General features: G+C 47.0%; 1 protein-coding gene across 1 annotated transcript in view; it reads right to left on the reverse strand.

Moving 5' to 3' along the window:
• Nucleotides 1–20,788, reverse strand: part of LOC133126729 (matrix metalloproteinase-16-like) — a 47,284-nt gene extending 26,496 nt beyond the window's left edge. Inside the window, 3 exon segments of the mRNA XM_061239067.1 lie at nt 532–654; nt 5,309–5,457; nt 20,304–20,788. Coding sequence (XP_061095051.1) covers nt 532–654; nt 5,309–5,457; nt 20,304–20,429 — 398 coding nt within the window. The 5' untranslated portion in view covers nt 20,430–20,788.
• Between the last annotated feature and the right edge of the window lie 1,712 nt (nt 20,789–22,500).

The following is a 22,500-nucleotide window of genomic DNA, read 5'->3' on the forward strand; positions in this document are numbered from 1 at the left end:
ATCATCATCATCATCATCACAATCATCATCATAATAATAATAATAATACATAACATATCACTTACTTATAGGCATGTACAATTTGTACAACTTAAATGTAAACAATTGCAAACGGCTTTGGATCAAGCTTTTAATAATAATAATAATAATAATAATAATAATAATAATCATGATAATAGTAATCATCATCATCAACATCTTCATTCAATCAAACATCCTCTGCACAGACATCCATGAGCTGCAATACTGCACTCTTAACTATAAACCAGAACATCCTTCCTAACCAGAGTCCAATGCGGCACCTGGCAGTCTGGTTTGCCATAGAGCATCTGTGGCATTTGTACAGAGCAATGATTTGCGTGACACGTCTTCACAACCGCACCCGCCGCGGCTGTTATTCACGCAGGCGAACCAACGCCGCGCTAAAGTAGAGAAACCGAGAAGCACAGGACGACGGCCGCCAGCCCGCTGGCCAGGTGTGCAGTCGTGGCGACGCCCGGGGCCGCTCCCCCTCACCTGTACCCCCCTCACCTGTACGTGATGTGCCGGTGCTGCCACCGCTGTCCCGTGAGGGCGTACCGCCGCCTCCGCACGTTGAATTTCGAGGCGCCCCCCAGCTGGTCCGGCACCCCACAACGAGGCTTCTTCATCCAGCTGCAGGGTGCACCAAAGAGAGGCGTCAGATGACATCACAGTACAGATTATCGCTCTCACCGAGGCGCACCCTGATGACATCACAATGTGTCATTCCCCTAGGGCCCACAGAGGTGCGCCGTGACGACATCACAGTTGAGCGCCACGGTTTGTAGTCCTAATACCCCGGAAGAGAGTTTGGCAGATTTCACGCAGGGATTTTGATTCAGGCCGTATGAAAAAGGTCCGTGGTTAATTTATGCGTAACCCTCCTATTATGTTCAGATTCTACGACCGGTTTTACATTGAGCCCAACAGTTGAAATAAACACACAAATATTGTAATATAATTGTTTTTTACATGTAGTGTTTCGCCTTCTTATTGTCTCCCAATTTACTATACTTTTATCCATAAATATGAAAGATCTGTGGGAAACATCTCAATTTAGAGCATAAGGAACAGTAAGTGAAAGTTTGGCACCTGTATGGGAAAGGGCCACCAGAATGATTCACAAAGAAATCTGAGAAAAAAAAAGAAATAGTTGTATGTTTTCTTACATTTTATTCACTTACAGAGTGTCGAAATAACACCGCACAACACATTTGTATGCCAGTTGGTACAGGACTTCGCATAGCAATATGTTTTTGTATTTTTGCTATTTTATCCGACCAAATTAGAAAATTAGAAAAATCATACAGTATAAACATAAAAAAGGTTAACTAGTTTTTAAGAGATGTCAAACACTGTGTGGGGTCAAATTGACCCCAAACATAATAGGAGGGTTAAGAGTGTATCGCATTTTGTTCTACTTAATTTATATCCGTTAATATCACAACCGTGAATTCCGAAGCTATGAAACGTCACTGATGGCCGGCGATGGTTGTAGCAACTCGTTCGCAACCTGCCTTATTAAAGTAGATAACAGCTTCCAAGATCACACTTGCAATATCAATGGATGTAATTTAACTTGTTGAACAAGATGCAAACTCTCCTAAGCATACGTTAACCACGGACTTATATTCAGCAGGAATCGAAATCCCTTTGGGGAAAAAGCATGGACAATCCACTGTGGGAACCCATAGTTTAGCTTAGTTTTGTTCAGTTAATTTCAATAATAGCCAACAGTCATGCACACATTTAAGAAATCATTGAGGATAACACAATAAAGTTTAATAAACTTGTTTCCATTGTGGTCCTCATTGAAAGGCATGATGAAAAGGCAAAAATGGCATCGGCAGGTCTCTTCCACAGCTTGTATAAAAAAAAAAAAAACGTATAGCAAATATATATAGACACCTGGCAAATGGAACCACAATTGAAACAAAACAGACCTAAAATATTGAGTATCCTCATGAGTGATGTTAAAAAAGTGGTTCACTCTGCAATGTTACACATTATACACAATGTTACGCAGTGTTACACATCAAACGCAATGTTACGCAATGTTACACATTGCACACAATGTTACGCAATGTTACAAATTGTATGCAATGTTATGCAATGTTACAAATTGTACGCAATGTTACACGATGTTACACATTGTACGCAATGTTACACATTGTACGCAATGTTACGCAATGTTACACATTTTACACCGTAACATTGTGTAAAATGTTACGCAATGTTACACATTGTATGCAATGTTACACAGTGTTACACATTGTTACAGATTATACACAATGTTACGCAATGTTACACATTTTACACCGTAACATTGTGTAAAATGTTACGCAATATTACACATTGTACGCAATGTTATGCAGTGTTACACATTAAACTCAATGTTATGCAATATTACACATTGTACGCAATGTTATGCAGTGTTACACATTAAACTCAATGTTACACAGTGTTACACATTGTACACAATGGTACGCAGTGTTACACATTGTACACAATGTTACGCAGTGTTACGCAGTGTTAGACAGTGTTACACATTGTACACAATGTTAGCAGTGTTACACATTAAACTCAATGTTACACAGTGTGACACAACATCCCCCTCTTTACTTTCAGCTTGAAAGACATCAGATTTAGTTTGATTCCATTTCCAACTTGTTCCATTCTATGGCACCCTGATATGTAAAATAAAAATTATCCAGAAAGATTTTTTTCATCTCTAGAGCCCAACATTGGCTATGCTACCCCTGGTGTTACGGCTGTGAACATTCCATACCTCAGGTAGTTTGGAGCATAGTTGTAAATGATTCTATTAACTGTGTACACATGAACTATGAGCCCATGGTGGGGGAAACCAGTGGGGTTGGCCTACAAAATGACATCATCACCGGATCACTCTATAAACTACATTCCCAAGCTAGAGCACCCCGATGACATCACAATACACCACCCCACTGGGGTTCTGGAATCATGATGATGTCACTCCCTTCAATCTCTTGTGCTTTTGCGGTCTGGAATTGGTGAAGCTATGCCAAGCAAGTAGTTTTTATGCCAGTCAGAGATTGATAACATGTGTTCCTGCATCCGCTACAAGATTCATGGTGCCTCAGCAGATGTTGCAGCCTAGAGGGTTATTTACCGGCACAAAACCAGAGGAGGTAGGATAACAGGGGGAATTAACATGTTCGGAGTCCTGCGAAAGTTGAACTCTAAGGGCGAACCTGTGGTGATTTATGTGAGCGTCTCATAGGTTGTTTTGTTTTTTTTGCTTCTGTCTATCACCTCTGAAATATTGGGTGAAAATACTAATAAATCCCGTTGTTTGATATTTTAAGCTGAAGTTACGACATAGTTACAACAGGTGAGATCACGTCACCAGGGAGAGTACACATTCTGAGCTACTTCCTGGTTCGACTAAGGAGTTCCTGTCCCTCTCCATCTCTTCCTTGCTCATGGAGAGCTATAGGGGTCGGCTGGTTTTTACTGTTATCAGACACTTAAAGCAGCAGTCTAATTAATTAAAGCAGTTAATGGGGCGGCCTGTAGCGTAGTGGCTGAGGTAAATGACTGGGACCCACAAGGTCGGTGGTTCGATTCCCACAATAAGATCCGCACAGCCGTTGGGCCCTTGAGCAAGGCCCTTAACTCTGCATTGCTCCAGGGGAGGACTCTCCAAAAAGACCTACGTCACTGCTCTTTGCAAACTTTTTGTGCCCGTTTTATATACTAATCCCAGGAAGAGAAAGCTGATGCGTGTATGCCTTTAAGATTTTTGCACAGTACTATATACGTATTCTTTGTTTTTTAACCCTTCTGAACGTTCTGCATACTCCCCTTGTCCTAAGGATAAAAAATGACCTGCATTCACTAAACCCCTAAAATGAAGCAGCTTCATTGAATTTTAAACCCCAAATGTATTTCACATGAAGAAACAACCTGTCACTCATCACAAACTTTGTCATCAAATTTCAAGTTGAAAAAAGATAGCAGCAGTTTTTCTCTTCTTTTAAAACATAGTGGCGGGTCATTTTTTTTTACCTTTAAGACAGCACAAGGGTTAAAGCAAGTACAAAAAGTGAGGAGACATGAGGTGAAGAGGGGAGGGGTGCTTACCTGAGTGTGTTTGCGCTACAGCACCATACAGAAAGCACAGGGAGAGAGAGACAGCAGTTAAGACACTGGAGCACAGAGAGACAGAGACACTGGAGCACAGGGAGACAGAGACACTGGAGCACAGGGAGACAGAGACACTGGAGCACAGGGAGACAGAGACACTGGGGCACAGGGAGACAGAGACACTGGGGCACAGGGAGACAGAGACACTGGAGCACAGAGAGACAGAGACACTGGGGCACAGAGAGACAGAGACACTGTGGCACAGAGAGACAGAGACACTGGAGCACAGAGAGACAGAGACACTGGGGCACAGGGAGACAGAGACACTGGGGCACAGGGAGACAGAGACACTGGGGCACAGGGAGACAGAGACACTGGAGCACAGAGAGACAGAGACACTGGGGCACAGAGAGACAGAGACACTGGAGCACAGGGAGACAGAGACACTGGAGCACAGAGAGACAGAGACACTGGAGCACAGAGAGACAGAGACACTGGAGCACAGGGAGACAGAGACACTGGGGCACAGAGAGACAGAGACACTGGGGCACAGAGAGACAGAGACACTGGGGCACAGGGAGACAGAGACACTGGAGCACAGGGAGACAGGGACACTGGAGCACAGAGAGACAGAACAGAACAGATAAGAAATGAACGGAACGTAAAATAACATAAAAGAACAGAAAAGAACAAAACAGAGCAGAACTAGGTTCTCCCATTCTGAAGAGTGCCCCACATGCCAAAGGTTTGTAAAATTCATATAGTGAATGTGTGTGTGTATATAGGTGTGTGTGTGTGTGTGTGTGTGTGTGTGTATATATAGGTGTGTGTGTGTGTGTGTGTGTGTGTATATAGGTGTGTGTGTGTGTGTATATAGGTGTGTGTGTGTGTGTGTGTATAGGTGTGTGTGTGTGTGTACAGGTGTGTGTGTGTGTGTGAGTGTGTACAGGTGTGTGTGTGTGTGTGTGTGTGTGATTATAGGTGTGTGTGTGTGTGTGAGTGTGTGATTATAGGTGTGTGTGTGTGTGTGTGAGTGTGTGATTATAGGTGTGTGTGTGTGTGTGTGTGTGTGTGTATATAGGTGTGTGTGTGTGTGTGTGTGAGTGTGTGATTATAGGTGTGTGTGTGTGTGTGTGTGTGTGTGTGAGAGCACACTCACTCGATGGTGTTGATGTCCAGGGAGCCGGTGATGTTGAGCCCATAGAGGCGCTGCATGGCAGCGATAGCAGACTGCATGGTCTGTGCTGAGCGCAGGACCGACAGGTGAGGGTCGGTGGGGGGCAGGTACCCGTACCTCTGCAGCCAGGCCTGGGGGGCAGAGAGGGGGAGCTTCAGAACAGACCGGACCGCCTGCTGCCACTGCTGTCTGAGTGTCGGTCAGCACAATTCTTCTACGTCTGATTTCACTCCTAATCATCTTCACCATCATCATCATCATCATCTCCATCATCATCAGCATCATCATCATCATCACCACCATCACCATCACCATCATCATTATCACCATCATCATCATCAGCATCATCACCATCATCATCATCAGCATCATCATCATCATCATCACCATCATCATCATCAGCATCATCACCATCATCATCATCATCATTATCACCATCATCATCATCATCAGCATCATCATCATCACCATCATCATCAGCATCATCACCATCATCATCATCTTCACCATCATCATCATCATCATCAGCATCATCATCATCATCATCACCATCAGCATCATCATCAGCATCATCTTCACCATCATCATCATCATTTACCTAAAGAGATTTACAGTTGATTAGACTAAGCAGGGGACAATACCCCCTGGAGCAATGTGGGGTTGAGGGCCCAAAAGCAGTGCAGATGTTATCGTGGCTACTCCGGGGGTTTGACCACCGACCTTCCAGGTCCCAGTCATGCACTTTATCCAGGCTAATGCTGGGCTCCACAGTCACATGACATACAGGAAGTGAGCCAGGCGTCCACCAGGGACCCATTCACACTCATCCTCCATCCCCCTCCAAAGCCTTTTCTTATCCAAGCAAACCGCCTCCGTATACCCACTGCTGCCTGCCTGCCAGCTTCTCCTTGGCATGTGTTATACCAATAGAAATGTGATGTCCAACAATAGTCACACAAATGTGCTTTGTTTTGGTGTAGTTGCCCAGGTAACTAAATTGAGAGGACAGTGGTCAGCTCCTGGCTGTGGTTACACTGGTGTGGGTTAACTGAAAATCCCTGTCTATGAGTTATACCTAATGCCTGTGACTACAGGGGTGTGAGTTTACCATGTACTGTGGCTCTGGTCTGTAGCTACAGGGCTGTACGTTTTCCATGTAATGTGGCTCTGGTCTGTAGCTACAGGGCTGTACGTTTTCCATGTACTGTGGCTCTGGTCTGTAGCTACAGGGCTGTGAGATGTCCATGTAATGTGGCTCTGGTCTGTAGCTACAGGACTGTGAGATTTCCATGTAATGTGGCTCTGGTCTGTAGCTACAGGGCTGTGAGATTTCCATGTAATGTGGCTCTGGTCTGTAGCTACAGGGCTGTGAATCTTCCAGGTAATGTGGCTCTGGTGTGTAGCTACAGGGCTGTTAGTTTACCATGTACTGTGCCTCTGGTCTGTAGCTACAGGGTTGTTTTTGTCTGTAGCTCTGCTTATTTGCAATGGGACTATGAGTTTACTGCTTTCCTTTCAGATCTGTAGGTAGGAGAATGAGGTTGTGTTTTTTTTCCCCCTGAAGTTATCTGGGTCTGTGTTCAGAAAAATACCTTCCTGCAGGTCAGGGAAGCAGGGCAGACACAGTGATACCATCTGTCTCTCTGTTTTCTTTGCTCTTTTTTTCAGAAGCCCAAGGTGTAGGGGGAGGCGAGAGTTTTTTTTCAGGAGCATCAGGCTCTTTAAGCCCTGCGTGGGGCAGACCTGGGTCAATCACCTTCCCCCAAAAAACCTCCACTCTCTCCATGCATGAAAATGCACCCCTGCACAGCAGATTCCCCAAGTATTTTCAGTGAAATACGTTTGCAGTCCTACGGATCAATCATAGAGAAAGCAGTCTCTCTCCCTCTAACAGATACCAGACCGTGGGGCCCATCCACACACTAGAACAGAGCCATAACAGATACCAGACCATGGGGCCCATCCACACACTGGAACAGAGCCATAACAGATACCAGACCATGGGGCCCATCCACACACTGGAACAGAGCCTTAACAGATACCAGACCATGGGGCCCATCCACACACTGGAACAGAGCCTTAACAGAGACCAGACCATGGGGCCCATCCACACACTGGAACAGAGCCTTAACAGAGACCAGACCATGGGGCCCATCCACACACTAGAACCGAGCCTTAACAGATACCAGACCATGGGGCCCATCCACACACTGGAACAGAGCCTTAACAGAGACCAGACCATGGGGCCCATCCACACACTGGAACAGAGCCTTAACAGATACCAGACCGTGGGGCCCATCCACACACTGGAACAGAGCCTTAACAGATACCAGACCGCGGGGCCCATCCACACACTGGAACAGAGCCTTAACAGATACCAGACCATGGGGCCCATCCACACACAGGAACAGAGCCTTAACAGATACCAGACCATGGGGCCCATCCACACACTGGAACAGAGCCTTAACAGATACCAGACCATGGGGCCCATCCACACACTGGAACAGAGCCTTAACAGATAGCAGACCATGGGGCCCATCCACACACTGGAACAGTGTTTGACTATTCCTTTGATAAAATACATACATGTATCCCAGTTTGAAATGTTAAAGGACAGTACATGTACATGAATTTGACCAGATTTCGGGCTGTGTTATTGTGCGATACTTCCACACGACGCCATGCCAATGGCAGGATAGACACAGCTAGTACAGGTAACCTGACCCACCCCAAATTACAATTAACAAGGGAGAGCACCCTGCCAACATGTGACTAGTATGGGAGAGGGTCCGACCCCCAGAGACCTCGATCAGCCAGAGCTTAAAGCGGTCTGGCCAGAACACAGCTGTCAGAGGAGGGAGGGAGGGGGAGACTCCCCAGGGAAGTCAAGAACAGATGAGAACATGACCTCACAGCATGCTGGGAGTCTGGGGGTAAGGGGGGGGGGGGGGGGGGCAGAGTACAGCGTATCTGTCAGCCCTGTGGATGTACCCAAATCACTGACCCAGTGACACAGATCACTCCTGTGTGGATTCATCACTCTTGACAGAGATCACTCCTGTGTGGATTCATCACTCTGACACAGATCACTGTGGGATTATCACTCTGACACAGATCCCTCCTGTGGAGTTTCTCCTCCTCCCAGCTGAGACTAGAGACAGGGAGGAGAACCCAGCCGGGACCGGGGTTACGTTCACTTAAGAGAATCAGGATGTTTCAGAGCACACACATACTGTACACACACACACACACACACACACACACGTACACACATACTGTACACACAGACACGTACACACATTCACATGCACACACACACACACACACACACACACACACACGTACACACATACTGTACACACAGACACGTACACACATTCACATGCACACACACACACACACACACACCCACTGACACACATCGGTAAAAGGATGAATTTCCTCAGGTACTCTTTCATTAACTTGGCACACCTGCTTAATGGGCGTGTACAAAAAAGCATGTGACGGCTTAACAAGCGGAAAAGGGCTTAATTGGCCTCATGGGGGACCATGGCAACCCCACCTCATTAACAGCAAGACCGTCTCCAAGGGGGAGCGTGTCCACGGCGACACGGCCCAGTCCCTGTTTGCAACGGCAACGGGGACCACACACCGCCGTGGGAATCCAGAAGGCAAATGGCGCACGTGCCAGAAACATTGCATTATGGGATACGGAAATTACAGTACAATCTGATTGGCTGAAAGAGCATGAACTTTCATTTTCTTGTGCACTTTCCTGCCCATGTGTGTGTGCATGTGTGAGAATGTGTGTGAATGTGTGTGTGCGTCTACATGTGTACATGCGTGAGAAAGCGTGTGTGCATGTGTGTACATATGTGAGAATGTGTGTGTAAATGTGTGTGAGCGTCTACATGTGTGAGAATGCGTGTGTGCAAGTAGGTTTACAGGTGTTTGTAATAATGTGTTCAGTGAGTGTATGTGTGCTTTTGTATGTGTAGGCACATGTGTCTCTGTTTGAATGTGTGAGAATGTGTGTGTGCATGTGTGTGGTCATGTATGCATGTCTGTGTATATGTGTGTTCATGTGTGTGGCTGTGTATGCATGTCTGTGTGTATGTGTATGTATGTGGTTGTGTATGCATATCTGTGTGTATGTGTGTTCGTGTGTGGTTGTGTATACATGTCTGTGTGTATGTGTATGTGTGTGCACATGCGTGTGTGTGTGTGGTTATGCATGCATGTCTGTGTGTACGTGTGTGTGCATGTGTGTGGTTGTGTATGCATGTGTGTGTGTATGTGTATGTGTATGCACGTGCATGTGCATGTGTCTGTGTGTGTGTGTGCACGCGCACGTGCATGTGTGTGTGTGTGTGTGTCTGAATGTCTCGCCGTTTAAAGGGCTCCTCCAGGAGCACACAGCGGTGCCTCGGCCAATCCGGAGCGTGGAGTAAATACCTGGGTCACCATGGCAACAGAGATGGGGGGGGGACAGCTGACGGCGTCTTGGATCTCATTGTCATGTGTCGAAGCTTCGCCGCATTTGACCTCGCTGACTAAAGCAGAAGTAAAGAAACTGAAAGAGAGCGCGTGTCCCGCCTGGGCCCAACCCGCCCGCCGAGATCCACCGAACCAGAGAGGGGGAGGAGAGGAGAGGGGGAGGAGAGGGGGAGGAGAGGAGAGGGGGAGGAGATGGGAGGAGAGGCACAGGCGAGCCCCGACACACTGCGGCCGCGGCGCTGCTTCTCCTCTCCTCCTCTCCTCCCCTCCTCTCCTCCTCTCCTCCTCTCTCTCTCCACATGCGGGAACGCCAACGCACAACCCACCTCTCTCTCTACACCCGAACTGACATCACCGTGACAACATCACAGGCCACACACCATCACCGTGACAACATCACACACCATCACCGTGACAACATCACAGGCCACACACCATCACCGTGACAACATAACACGCCACGTGCCTCTCCTCAAACCGTCTTAAAGGTACAATTGGTAAGATTTTTTTCAAGACCATTGTAAATCCCTTCCTATCACTGAAAAAGGCTCACTGACATGTTGGCTCACTCTCTGCCTGTATTTAGAGTCCTTAAATTCGGGTTTCAAAAAATGCAGTTGACGGGCCGGCACTCTGTACCAAAACAGCTGTACTATAATTGAAGCTCATTGGTTGAAAATTGGTTCTAAGTGCCACAGCCAATGGCGTTTCAACGTCAGCACGTTTACAGAGAAGGGGGAGGGATAAACAGCGTTGTGGTTTGAAGGTGTTTGTTGCTGCTATTCCTCTCTTGACCATTAGAAGTCCGAAATTACCTCTTGTACCTTTAACATGCGTTTTTACTCTAGTGATAAGCCTTTAGATCTTAAGATCTTATTTATTTTCCTCTTTTTGTTTTTTGATCAAATGTTTGTATTCAAAGTTATTTTAATACAGAACATTTTAAAACACCCTAAAGTAGAAAATATTCACTTGCTTTAAGTTCATGTTAGCTTGACAAGAACGTTAAATATTCAGGCAAATCCTGAAATGAGTCAAACTGTCTTACCTCATTGGCAATAGTTTCATTTACTTATATAGCAAAAAAGCAAAAGAAATACGCTTTTAAGTCTCAATATCTGTACGAGAATACTTGTTGAGATTGTTTTGATTATTTTTTGCAGTAGATACTGATCTGAGATCAGATGTGCATTCTGTAAATCCATAAATACCTCCGATAGATGTGTATGTATCTTATACACTAGAATTAGCAGTAGATGTAGGACTCCGTGAAGGTGGAATTAAATTACGGTCCTCGAGGGCTGAGAACTGCTCATTTTCCACCCTCCCTTTACCTGGGAGTCAGGTGTGTTCACCCTCCCTTTACCTGGGAGTCAGGTGTGTTCACCCTCCCTTTACCTGGGAGTCAGGTGTGTTCAGAGTCAGGTATGTTCTCCCTTTACCTGAGAGTCAGGTGTGTTCACCCTCCCTTTACCTGGGAGTCAGGTGTGTCCACCCTCCCTTTACCTGGGAGTCAGGTGTGTTCACCCTCCCTTTACCTGGGAGTCAGGTGTGTTCACCCTCCCTTTACCTGGGAGTCAGGTGTGTTCACCCTCCCTTTACCTGGGAGTCAGGTGTGTTCACCCTCCCTTTACCTGGGAGTCAGGTGTGTTCACCCTCCCTTTACCTGGGAGTCAGGTGTGTTCAGAGTCAGGTATGTTCTCCCTTTACCTGAGAGTCAGGTGTGTTCACCCTCCCTTTACCTGGGAGTCAGGTGTGTCCACCCTCCCTTTACCTGGGAGTCAGGTGTGTCCACCCTCCCTGCGGTGTTAAAGTGCGCTGGTCTTCATCCCACAGGCATCAGAGATACGCCGCAGAGAGCGTCCGGAGGTTGTGCGCCTAACACTCCCGTCCCCTCATTCACCCAAACGTCCTGCACATTCCCACTAACACCACCCGGCCGGCCCAAAACCTGCTTTACGTCTTTGCTTAAATCAACGGAACAATGAGCCTCATGCAAGAACCGCTCGTACGAACGGATTTGTTCTTAAATCGCTCAAATCTCTTAAAACGACTGATTTAAGAGAACTTGGCACTTTCACCAATTTTCTCTTGTTCAGAATTTTTTTCTTAGGCAGGAAGAAAAATTTCAGAGTGTTCTCGTCCCGGGGTGGCACGGATGGTGCAGTGGGTAGCACTGCCGCCTCACAGCAAGGAGGTCCTGGGTTCGAATCCCTGTCGGCCGGGGCCTCTCTGTGTGGAGTATGTCCTCCCCGTGTTTGCGTGGGTTTCCTCCGGGTGCTCCGGTTTCCTCCCACAGTCCAAAGACATGCAGGTTAGGCTGATTGGAGAGTCTAAATACCCCGTGGGTATGAGTGTGTGAGTGAATGGTGTGTGTGCCCTGCGATGGACCGGCGACCTGTCCAGGGTGTATTCCTGCCTTTCGCCCAATGTATGCTGGGATAGGCTCCAGTCCCCCCTGTGACCCTGTTCAGGATAAGCGGGTTAAGATAATGGATGGGTTCTCGACCCGCTGTTTGAGGCACATAAGAGAGAGCTTCGCAGTGCATGGCCCAGCAATTGAGCGACCGCCGTGGTTATTTCTCACCTCAAACGTTTTCAGAAACGTTACCGTTTATTACCATTAGCAGCCTCCCGACGTTAGTTATTATTCCCTGGCGGAGGGCCGTTAAGCGTTTAGCCCTGAGGACCGCTGAGGGGCGGGGGGGGGGGGGGGGGGCGCTGGGACCGCTTGGCCCAGGAAACGCACTGGAAGCCGGGCGGGAGGCTGGCCCAAACGCTGGAACCGTTCCCAGGAACTTCAGCAGCTCGATGGGAATCTGCGTGGCGGGAACTCTGTGCGCCTTTCAATTATTAAGCCTGTTGCCCCGGGCGACGGGCGGGGGGCGACGGCGGTAACTGGAGAGCAGAGTTCGAAACGTTAGTCTGAAGTTACCGTGGCGACCGGAAGAGCGAGTTAACTGCAGCAGCTTGGACCGGTTAAATACGGGGGAGGGGTTTCTCCAGCTGTGCATCCGGTTGGTCCATCTCTCTCTCTCTCTCTCTCTCTCCCTCTCCCCCTCTCTCTCTCTCTCACACGTTCTCTCTCCCTCTCTCACACATTCTCTCCCTCTCTCTCTCACGTTCTCTCTCTCCCTCTCTCTCTCCCTCACATTCTCTCTCCCTCTCTCTCTTTCTCTCTCTCTCGCGCTCAGCGTTTTGGGATCACGGCTGAAGGAGTCTGATTAACCGGCAGAAGGAGCAGCTTGCAGGAGGAGGGTGGGGGTGTCCTAGCCTGACCTCACACACACACACACACACACACACACACACACACACACACACACACACACACACACACATACACACACACATGCACACATACACACACAGACACATACACACACACACACATGCAAACAGACACAGACACATACACACACACACACACACACACACACACATACACACACACATGCACACATACACACACAGACACATACACATACACACACACACACACACACACACACACACATACACACACACATACACACACACACACAGACAGACACATACACACACACACATGCAAACAGACACAGACACATACACACATGCACACAGACACATACACACACACAGACACACACAGACACACAGATGCACACAGACACATACACACACACAGATACATACACACACACAGACACATACACATACACACACAAGACAAATACACACACACAGACATACATACACACACACAGACACACAGACACACACAAACACACAGACACAGACACACACACTGTGCTGCCAGCACTGTCTATCGTGCTATTAAACATTAATGGTGAGATGCTGTCCAAAAAACTAAGAAATAGCCTTGTAATAAAACTTCACTGCAGCTTATCAAAGGCAATGGGCAGTATGCAATAACTGTCACACACACACCCAGGCATACCTGTGGCTGAGCCTGCTTTGTGACTATGTGGCTATGGAGTGTGTGTGTGGGAGTGGATGTGAGTGTGAGTGTGTGTGTGTGTGTATGTGTATGTGTCTGTGTGTGTGTGTGTGTGTGTGTCTGTTTGCATGTGCGTGTGTGTGTGTGTGTGTATGTGTCTGTGTGTGTGTGTGTGTGTGTATGTGTATGTGTATGTGTCTGTGTCTGTGTCTGTGTGCATGTGAGTGTGTGTGTGTGTGCATGTGTCTGTGTGTGTATGTGTCTGTGTGTGTATGTGTATGTGTCTGTGTCTGTGTGTATGTGTCTGTGTCTGTTTGCATGTGTGTGTGTATGTGTCTGTGTGTGTGTGTGTGTGTGTGTATGTGTCTGTGTGCATGTGCGTGTGTGTGTGTGTGTGTGTATGTGTATGTGTCTGTGTGTGTGTGTGTGTATGTGTATGTGTATGTGTCTGTGTGTGTGTGTGTGTGTGTGTGTGTGTATGTGTCTGTGTGCATGTGCGTGTGTGTGTGTGTGTGTGTATGTGTCTGTGTGTGTGTGTGTGTGTGTGTGTGTGTGTGTGTGTGTATGTGTATGTGTATGTGTATGTGTATGTGTATGTGTCTGTGTGCATGTGTGTGTGTGTATGTGGATGTGTGAGTGTGTGTGAGTGAGTGTGTGTGGGCGTGTGAGTGTGTGTGTGTGAGCGTGGGTATGTGTGCGCGCATGCATTTATGCCTTGTGAACGTGTGTGTGTGTGAGTGTGTGTGTGTGTGTGTGTGTGTGTGTGTGTGTGTGTGTGAGTGTGTGTGTGTGTGTGTGTGTGTGTGTGTGTGTGTGGGTATGTGTGCGCGCATGCATTTATGCCTTGTGAACGTGTGTGTGTGTGAGTGTGTGTGTGTGTGTGAGTGTGTGTGTGTGTGTGTGTGTGTGTGTGTGTGTGTGTGAGTGTGTGTGTGTGTGTGTGTGTGAGTGTGTGTGTGTGTGTGTGTGTGTGTGTGTGTGTGTGTGTGTGTGTGAGTGTGTGTGTGTGTGTGTGTGTGTGTGAGTGTGTGTGTGTGTGTGTGTGTGTGTGTGTGTGTGTGTGTGTGTGTGTGTGTCTGTGTGTGTGTGTGTGTGTATGTGTGTGTGTGTGTGTGAGTGTGTGTGTGTGTGTCTGTGTGTGTGTGTGTGTGTGTGTGTGTGTGTGTGTGTGTGTGTCTGTGTGTGTGTGTGTGTGTATGTGTGTGTGTGTGTGTGTGTGTGTGTGTGTGTGTGTGTCTGTGTGTGTGTGTGTGTGTATGTGTGTGTGTGTGTGCTTGAACACGCGTTCACAAACCGCTCGATGCCGTTCTCAGTTCGCCTCGCCTTCTGTGTAACTCAAACAGGGGGCAAAGACAGGGCTGTGACTTCCTGTTCGAGGTTAATCTATCACACCAATATTCCCGAGCGATCTCCATCTCCCGCAGAGTCTGAGCCAGTCTACAGAGAGCCCCGGCCCGAAAATCATTCACAATCCCACCAACGACAGACAAAGTGACGGGCCCATCCATCCTAGGGCGGCCTGTAGCGTAGTGGTTAAGGTAAAGGACTGGGACACGCAAGGTCGGTGGTTCTAATCCCGGTGTAGCCACAATAAGATCCGCACAGCTGCTGGGCCCTTGAGCAAGGCCCTGAACCCTGCATTGCTCCAGGGGAGGATTGTCTCCTGCTTAGTCTAATCAACCGTACGTCGCTCTGGATCTAGGTCTGCCTTAATCAACTAAATCTCGCAATTAAAACATCAGAATTGATTTTTCTTTTTCATTCTAATTCATTTGACCGAGCTCGACTCGCCGCGTGCCACTTGCGCAGTGTGTTTAATTCCAGTAATTACAGTGGAAGAAATGTTCAAATGTTTTAGTTTTTCTTTCTTTTTTTTTTTACAATAAAAATGGACTTCTATTCATGATTGTTTCTGGTTCATTTCTGCGCTTGATCCCGCTCGCGAATAAGGGAATGAAAGACTATCGCAGCCTCGGGTCTTGTAGAATTCCTATTTCAAAATTTTAAAAAGACCTTCCCATACCTCAGACAAATAAAGAGACCGAGGACAGATTAAACCCTTTTGTCTGCTCCTAATTATTCTTCCTCTCATACAACCCATCCTTTGCCAAGAGCTTTTCTCACAGTAGAAAGCTTTTTGGCACAATAGACTAAATGCCTGTTCTGTCAATCACGGATGATTACGGGACCGTCAGACAAGAGCAAAGGAATGAGCGATGTGATGACGTGTTGATACAGATTCCTGAAGGGAGGGAGGGGGGGGGGGGCTGGAGACAATGCTGTGCTGCCCAGGCACAAAGCAACACATGTTCTGGGTCCATGACCCATATCTGGAGCACATGGGTGATCATGTAGGTACAATGTAGCTATGAGATGGATGTGAAGTCACCTTGACCAGCTGAGACCTTGGAACAAGGGATTGAACCAATCACCGTTGCCGTTGTATTATGTTTGTGACAACAATCTTGCTGGTGATTGGTGGAGCTTCAACAGACAAAAGCCAGAGTCTTGCATTGTCAAGCATAGCATGGCAAAGTCTAAAATTTGTTTCCATTGTGGTCCTTGATGGTACGCAATACCAGTGGAGCCAGAAGGACAACACAACACTATAATTACAGTTGAAAATGAGATGGCTATACACCATAGCCATCTATTTGGTTGTCATTTCGATCCCCCATCCTGGGTGTGTCGAAGTGTCCCTGAGCAAGACACTTGACCCCTAAATGCTCCCAACAACAATCTGGTCGATGTGTTGCATGCCAGCCTATGTGAGTATGTGTGTACATGAGTGAGTGTGTGAGTGAGTGTGTGTGTAAGTCAGTGAGTCAGTGAGTGTGTGACTGAGTGTTTGTCTGTGAGTGAGTGTGTGTGAGTGAGTGTGTGTGTAAGTCAGTGAGAGCGTGTCTGGTGGGGGGTGGGGGGTGAGGTCTTTAGGCTGTGAGAGAGCGTTAAAATGGTATGTTTGAAAGTGCTTGTCTGCCATGTAATACTGAAACACGACTAATATAAATATAAAAATGGCCAGGTCTCCTTTGGACTGACGTCCCTCTCATTACCGCTAGCACTCCCGATACCAATTTTATTTATCAGGGACAGTTTCCACATCAGAGTTGCGCCAGAGTCAGCTAATGAGCCAGTTTTGATCTGTAGTCCCTGCCCTGCGTGGCTTTGGACTGCGGGAGGAACCCAACGCAGACACAGGGAGAACACGCACACTCACACACCGAAAGGCCCAGGCAGGGTTTCGAACCCACGACCTTCCGGCTGCGGGGCAGCGGTGCCGCCCACTGCGCCACCGTGCCGCCCACAGCGCGGCGTGGGTTCCTGTTGGACGTCGCTCTCGGCCGTGTGCGGGGGGGGGGGGGGGGGGGGGGGGAGAAATCACACGCCCGCCCCGTGGTCTGTAGTCTACAGTCCAATGACGCTCCCAAAATCGCCGCACAGTCACGAACGTCCCGACATAAACCTGCGTTCGTCGTCCAGAGCCAAAGAGTACAAACGCACTCCAGTCGCCCGGGAGTATGAGCCAAAGCGTTGCCGTGACCTGCGATATCCGCCGTCGCGGCAACGCTCACTTCCAAAAACCAAAACCGCCAAAGGCTAAGAGAACATGCGTGTGACAGACACATCAACATAGGAGAGACGGTTTACATTACATTACATTAATGGCGTTTGCGCTGAAAGACCCTAGAGGGAAGTACAATTTCAACTGCTACCTGTACAACAAAGATAAGGACCAACACCTATTTGAATTCATTTATTTTTTTTACAAACAAATAAACAAACAACAAAGCAAAAGTGACCAAACTTAACTAGCCAAACACTGCTTACCTAGCCAAACTAAAAATACCGATACACAAAAAAGTTAATCACAGAAAGACAACAATTAAGGTTCACAGGGAGGTAGGGAGGGACGGGGAGAGGTGCTGCTTGAAGAGGTGCGTCTTCAGTTTGCACTTGAAGGTGGGAAGAGATTCTACAGTTCTGACCTCAACGGGGAGTTCATTCCACCACCGTGGAGCCAGAACAGACAGTAGTCGTGAGCATGAGGTGGAAGTTCGGAGAGGGGGAGGTGCCAAGCGGCCTTTGGAGGCTAGTTTACACTAGGTAAAGACTAGTCTTCTTCACAGAAGAGCCTGACAGACATGACATGTACACACAACAGAAGATGTTTTAGGGGGAATAACGCATTGAATCTTTCTTTGACATTCCTCTGCTTTGGATGGAGGGACACTTACATTTAGGACCCCCCTTCCCAATAGTGAACTCTTCCTGGAGGTACCTGAAATTAACTGCCCCAATACGGAACACTACCAGAATCACTACGTGATTTAAGAACGTTTAGTCTCACAGCATTTTTAGAAGTTAAGACAAAATGTTCTCCAGTAGCCCAAAAAATGTTCAGGTCTCTGACAACAAGGGTCATATTACGTTACTGCAACATTGTGAGAACGTTAAGAAGCGTCACACACAAGCGTTCTAAGAGCTCACAGAAAACATGACAAACTTGAACATTCCAGGAACCAAAACTAACCTTCAGAAAACGTTCCTAAGAACCTAAAACGGTTTAATTGGGGAGGGCGACACCAAATGTTAACTGACGGCTGAACTCCCGGTGCCACCGTGCCCTATAGACTGCACGCAACAATCGACTCGTGGCTTCAAGACTTCTTCTGCTAACGTAAACAGGCAGCGTTTTTCCTTCCTGAAATAACTCAGAAACGGGAGATGTGAGGACCGGGTTTCCTCCGTACAAATCTCCAGTCACGGTTTTTTTCCACTGTTTGTTTTTTGTTTTTTGTTTTTTTTTCGTCTTTCTTTCTTTCTTTCTTTCTTTCTTCGGTGAGTGTTGTCATCAGCCTCCACACACAGTAAACTACATCCGCGCTACAACTCACGTTACGTTATTAGACCTTCCGAAACGACAGCTGCCCGGCCATGGTGAACTAGAAAATAGAGATAGTGTCGTCCCACCGGATGACCCCCCTTGCTTTTTTAATATCATGCGATCAATCTTGAGAACTGAGCGATAAAAACGCTGGTAGCGATGTTGGAAGTACTCAATAAATTAGCCCACTGTAGCTACACAAAACCTCATGAGAATTCTAGAATTGTGTGTCAGTGTGTCAGGCACAACGGAACGGCAACGTCTATCAGCGGCTGTAATAAGACACTGATCCCAATTCACGTCAGTCGTTCGCCGTTATTAATCATCGCGGTGCTTCGAACGATGGTGCGATAATCTACACTTACCGACACCGCCGCGCGCACCTTAAGTTTTCTTTTGTGAATTGCCCCCCCGCGCGATGCCATTCATACGGAAACGCGAATAAGACGTTTTCTGTGACACCGAAAACCTGGAAAGCTAATCTAGTGAGACAGGACTGCCGTTTCAATTATCTTACTCACGTCTCAGTCTTAGTAAATTTCCGGATTGTGGTTATAAGCGCAATAGACAATAACGATAAAGACAACTGATGTGGTTTGCTTGCTTTACATTGAACAAAAAGTGGCCTTTTGTGTGTCTTTTGTGTGTCATGACCTGGAGAATTGGCTGATCACATAGGCCAATTGCACTCGTGTAGCCTACACGTCGTGGTCAATGCTACTGCGATGGTCAACTTGCAGAAGAGCGCTACGCTGGGTTGAGCAAGCTTAATTCTTCGTCATTCCGGGGAGCCGAACAGTCCCATGCACACAAAAATAGCTTAGGCCAACGAAACACAGGGTCCAGTGTGATGCAGCGCGCTTCAGAAAGAGAAATGTTAATTTTATTCCGAGTCGTCAATGCCACTTGCAAAACGGCCGCACGAGTAACCGTTTAAACAGCATCCACGGCACACTGTGCACAATGACGCACATTGAGTAGCATCGCCCGACACTGAGCTGTAACGCGATATAATGTGTAGATTAAATTCGAGTTGGCAGTTCGGGCAGACTCGCCTTACTGACGCAGCCCCGAGTAGCCTATACTGTAGTTAAAGCTGTCATTCCGAACTGGGAAGAGAAAGGAATTCGTACCCCCCCCCCCAAAAAAAATAAACATAAAATCAAAATGGCAACAACCTAAACGCATTCCCTTACCAAAAGAGGACAAGCCTGCCACACTACACCCGAGAACAGAATGCTGGAACTGTTAACCTTTTCAACCCGCTGTGCATAACACACCTTGGGGTCAAACATATTCGGTGCCCGGAGCATGACAGAATGTGGTTATGCTACACCCGGACGCAACGCCGGTGAAATGTGCGCAGTAGTCCGCTGCTTGGTGCGAGTGTGGTAGCTAAACTACCCTGGTTCCGGTTCGAGGGATTCTCGGCGGTGCAGAACCGGTCATATTGGAACCCGGCTGGTGCTATGATGACAAAAAAAAAAACAACAAAAAAAACGGATGTAGCTCTCACGCTCGGGACGGGAATGTGCGTGAAATAGCTCGCATAGGCACATACGCTTCTTGCTTTTGCTTGTTTTGCACTGTAATGTTATTTATATTGCACATAATATTGTCATCAGAACATCGCTCCGCCAACGTCTTACCTCTACACTGAAAGGCTGGTCCTCTCCGCGCGCGGCACATAAAATCCATAGAAAGGATTGCAAGCACAACGCCCCTGGATACAATATAGTCAAACGTCTTCTGTCATGGGTTGGCAATAAAAGCATAATGACCCGTTTCTTTTTTTGTTTCTTTTATTTAAAAAATATATCGTTTAAAAAAAAAAAAAAAAAAAAAAATTATATGGAATAAATCCCCGCGCCTCAGATGGAGAAAAACATCGGGAGAGAGAACGTCGGTCGGTGCCCAGGTCATGAATTCATCGACACACAGGGTGGAGGAGGGGGGCCGAAAATCCAGAGGGGAAATAAATGCAGCGATGTTTTCTTCCCGTCTCTTCCCTCTCTCCCTCTTGTCCTCCGTCTGATGCGATTCCGCGATCGAAGATGCGATGATCTGATCAGTCACATTTAGCTAGGGCTCGGCTCCTGCGTTCCGGCTGCACCGCTGCTCGTTTTCAACCATACCTCGCAGCACGGCGCCTGCGCTCTCCACACTCCCTCGGCTCAGTCGCATATATATTTATATATATAAAACAACACCCCCCCCCCCTTCTGGAGTGTGCGCGGCGCCGCGTCATGGAATCTTGGCTTGCGAACCAAGCTATAGGTCTGAGTGGGAACTGTGAACATCAGAATCCACCAGCAGCTACCATATAGTGAGAGTGAAGAACCATCCCTATATGCGCTTCTTCTTCTTCTTCTTCTTCTTCTTCTTCTTCTTCTTATTATTATTATTATTATTATTATTATTAATGTAGTAGGCTAGTGATATTATTACAATCTTCACTCGTGCCACCCAAGAGAAGCATTATATGATGCTAAGTCATGCCAATATGTTTCACTGTTGGTTGGTAACTAGGCTACATGCGGGGTTTAAGTTTACTCCAGTGGTAATTTCACTTCGGCACAGCTGTGGATAACAGCTTTCTCCTGTATTTAGTTTCCCAGGACTGAGTCAATCGCACAGCCCTGGTCGCAAGTGCAAAGCCATCCTTTGCCGACGAGACTCACTCTGTACACTAGAGGGCAGTGATAAATTCAGATTGTGAAACGGGTTCATTGAGAAGCAAAACAATTTTACTTTCAGTCATTCGGTGCTTTATCTGGTATCGGATACCGGGATAGCGCCACGGTTTTAATTAATCAGAATGTATCTTTGTTACACTCGCATATAGTTGCTAAGACAGAAAAATAACAAAATAAAAAAGGTTATAACATTAATTGAGATTCTACATTTGATCCTGTTCCGATTAAAAATACAATTCCCGGTTTGTGACATAAACATCAAATAGCTCACGTAATGTCAATTTAGATTTTATATTCAATTACTGACTCTCACAATATTACTATCTGGAAGTGTCACATAAACAACCTAAAAGTAAATCGTCATTCCACCCATGCAGGGTACTTCACATTCAGTTTTATTGTAATTTATACAGTTTTCATTTAGGAAGGTAATAAAAAAATGCAATAATCTTGCTTATAAATGGGCAGACTGAATATCAGCCATTTTAATTGACATTCTAGGCTAAACAATGTGACGAATGAATTAATAAATCAAGTTATGAATATATAAAATCTTATATGCATTGCAATTTATCAGAAAGTGTCCTTGCCCAACACAACTCGTATTGCACTTTGCTCACGTAAAGTACGTAACGTAATTTCTGGCCGCCTTTTGTGAAGGCGAGATGCAATTATTCCCAGAACGTTATTGAAAGACGTTCAGTTCCCCATTGCTCCGGGTGGGGGATCCGTTTTCCCGCTCAGCATAGGAAAAGCCCGTCACTGCACACGGGGACACTCGTGTCACTTTCACAGTGCCGTGCCCGGAACCCACATATTGGTCATTGGACATAGTTCGCACGGACACTGGGGAATTCGCACCTGTGCCCACTCCCGATGACGTCGTCACCCCGGAGTTCCACGCTGACATCACGCTTTGATCCCGTTTTCCTCTGATGTATTGGTCACGTGACCGGATGCACAACCCCCCCCCCCCCCCCCCCCCCCCACATCACCCCTCCTTCACAGGAAAGTGGGTGTCATCTTTAGTCTCAAGTATAGACCAACCAGGTACATCCAGCGTCTTTAAACATACTCTATGCATGTCACAGGTACGACACATTGTTTTCGGCGAGGCGCTTAACCCGGATCGCTTCAATATACACTCAGC

This window comes from Conger conger, chromosome 4 (assembly GCF_963514075.1).
Source record: "Conger conger chromosome 4, fConCon1.1, whole genome shotgun sequence".
In the NCBI taxonomy this organism is placed as follows: Eukaryota; Metazoa; Chordata; class Actinopteri; order Anguilliformes; family Congridae; genus Conger; species Conger conger.